Below are 2,141 nucleotides of genomic sequence, written 5' to 3' on the forward strand. Positions count from 1 at the left end.
AGAACATAAATGTGAAGAATGACCAAGACAGAGGCGCAGGGAGGAAGAGAGGAAGAACAGAAAGCTATATGAAAGGAGGGAGAGCGTAAGTGACCAGCTGAATCGGAGAATGGACGAGTGCAAGTGGAAAGTAGGGGGAGGAGAGACATAACACAATGATCACAAACAGAATGCAAGAGAGGGGATCATGAAAAGCGGCAAGGAGACTGGGTTTATTAGAAGAGAGAGGGGAGGGGTAGATATAAGTAGATTAGAATCCCCATTTCTTACCTATTAGCCTTCTCTCTCCATTCCGCTTTGCCTGCAATGCCAAGCAACAAGTCACAGGTAACCGGAGCACAGACCTAGCCCTCGTCACATACTTAAATCCAGACACATTCGCTGAGGCAGCTATGCAGCAGGTAAGTCACAAACAAACATCTGTATATTACTGCATCTGTATTAAAGAGACATCCGGGAGCTTGGGTAGACTATAAAGAAAAAGTGTTCCATGTGGATAGCAATTATGTAAATGAAATGATGTGATTGTGATGTACGACAGCGCCTATATTTTGCTTTCGGCTCAAACTAGCTTTGTTTGCCTGTTATATAGCCAAATCTACATGCATTCTGCTGCAGTGAATTAATGATACGGTTTGTGATAATGCAGTATAGCTGCAGTGACTGGATTAGCGTTGCCTGTGCCGCGTCAATGGCTTCTAGAAAGTGGATCTGGCTATAAAGCCAGCTTGTGTGAGCAACGTCTAGGTATGTCTTATACTCAATGTACCGAGATGTGTGTAGGCATTGGGAAAGTGTTGGCTTTGCAGTGCCAGTGGCCTCTTATGGCTACAGATCATGTCTGGCTATAAAGTGAGCATATATGAGCGATGACTATGATCTAGTGAGGGTGCTGATCTGCAGGTAGGCAATGCTGCAGACTCATACAGGTGTCATGTCTCTGCGTGGGAGTGAGGTGATTAACCATCTATCCGTATTTCTGTTTCAGGGCTGATACACTGATGGGAAAGTGAGACGCACAGACAGATGCACAGAATGGACCTGAATCCCTGGAAATGTGCAATCAGAGACGGTGTAGAGTAGGCAGTGCCATTCAATAAGAATGAGGGGCTCACTCTGTATGTATGTATGCTTATAGTGCCACAGCCACCATCAAGCAAAATACACTTCAAGTGACAATCACATGGGACAGACTGTGCCATAACATAAAGGATATGCTTACATTTTATCAGACATGTGTAGGCAATGGCATAAACCTATAACATTCGTTAAGTCAAGATAAATCCCATAGTTTTCAAAGAGACTCTTCCTGGGAGCATGACTCCTTCACTTCCTTTGTTGCCTACAACTCTGCCCCCCGCCTCTGGTGTGATGTCCCTACGAGGTCCTGGGTGGGGGGTAGTGTATGGGATAATCTGCGGCTGCGGGGTGCTGTGCAATGGACTGGTCCTAGCGGTGCTTCTCAGCTGCCGCCACACTCTGGTGTCTGACCTGTACGTGGTGAACCTGGCCTTGGCTGACCTGCTGTCTTTGCTTGGGATGCCCCTCCTCATCCATCAGCTGCTCCATGACAGAGGCTGGGTTTTTGGAGACATCCTGTGCCGTGCTGTGACTGCCCTGGACCTTAACAACCAAATCACAGGCGTTGGCATCATCACTGCTCTCTGCGTGGACAGGTAACTGTAATAAAAAAGAAAGAAAGGTGTACATGAAGTCTACAGATAGCTGATGTCCTGAAGTTTAGAGTGGCAGTAGGTTGAGCCATGGCAGGAAGTCAACTATGGAAATCCTACAAAGAGAAGGAAGCATGGGTAAAATGAGTCTCTGAAAGAAGAACTGTCTGAGCTGTCCATAGCATCCCTTCAGATTCTCCCTTTTGTTTTCTTATCTGCACTGAAAGATTGAAAGGGGAAAATGATTAGGTGCTGTAAGCTGTACAGACACTGTTTATGACACTTTCAAAAACCCAATGCAATTTTGTAAAAGGGAGATTATAACAATACAGCTAATTGCAAAATATTTCCAAACATATGTTTTAATTAAAGATAGCAAGCAACCATATGGAATATTAAATGAAGATATATGAGATGCCAGAAGTGAGTTGAGGAGTGGGGGGTAAAAGGAAAGAGGGAATGGTGTAA

General features: G+C 45.0%; 1 protein-coding gene across 1 annotated transcript in view; it reads left to right on the top strand.

Annotated features, from left to right (window-relative positions):
* The first annotated feature begins 1,188 nt into the window (after window positions 1–1,188).
* The window catches only part of LOC108785598 (melanin-concentrating hormone receptor 1-like), an 18,760-nt gene continuing 17,807 nt past the window's right edge, over window positions 1,189–2,141 (top strand). Inside the window, exon 1 of the mRNA XM_018554690.1 lies at window positions 1,189–1,676. Within this exon, the coding sequence (XP_018410192.1) occupies window positions 1,318–1,676 (359 nt within the window). The 5' untranslated portion in view covers window positions 1,189–1,317. The remainder of the gene's footprint in view (window positions 1,677–2,141) is intronic.

The sequence above is a fragment of the Nanorana parkeri genome, unplaced genomic scaffold (assembly GCF_000935625.1).
Source record: "Nanorana parkeri isolate BGI_ZX_2015 unplaced genomic scaffold, ASM93562v1 scaffold169, whole genome shotgun sequence".
NCBI classification, from domain to species: domain Eukaryota; kingdom Metazoa; phylum Chordata; class Amphibia; order Anura; family Dicroglossidae; genus Nanorana; species Nanorana parkeri.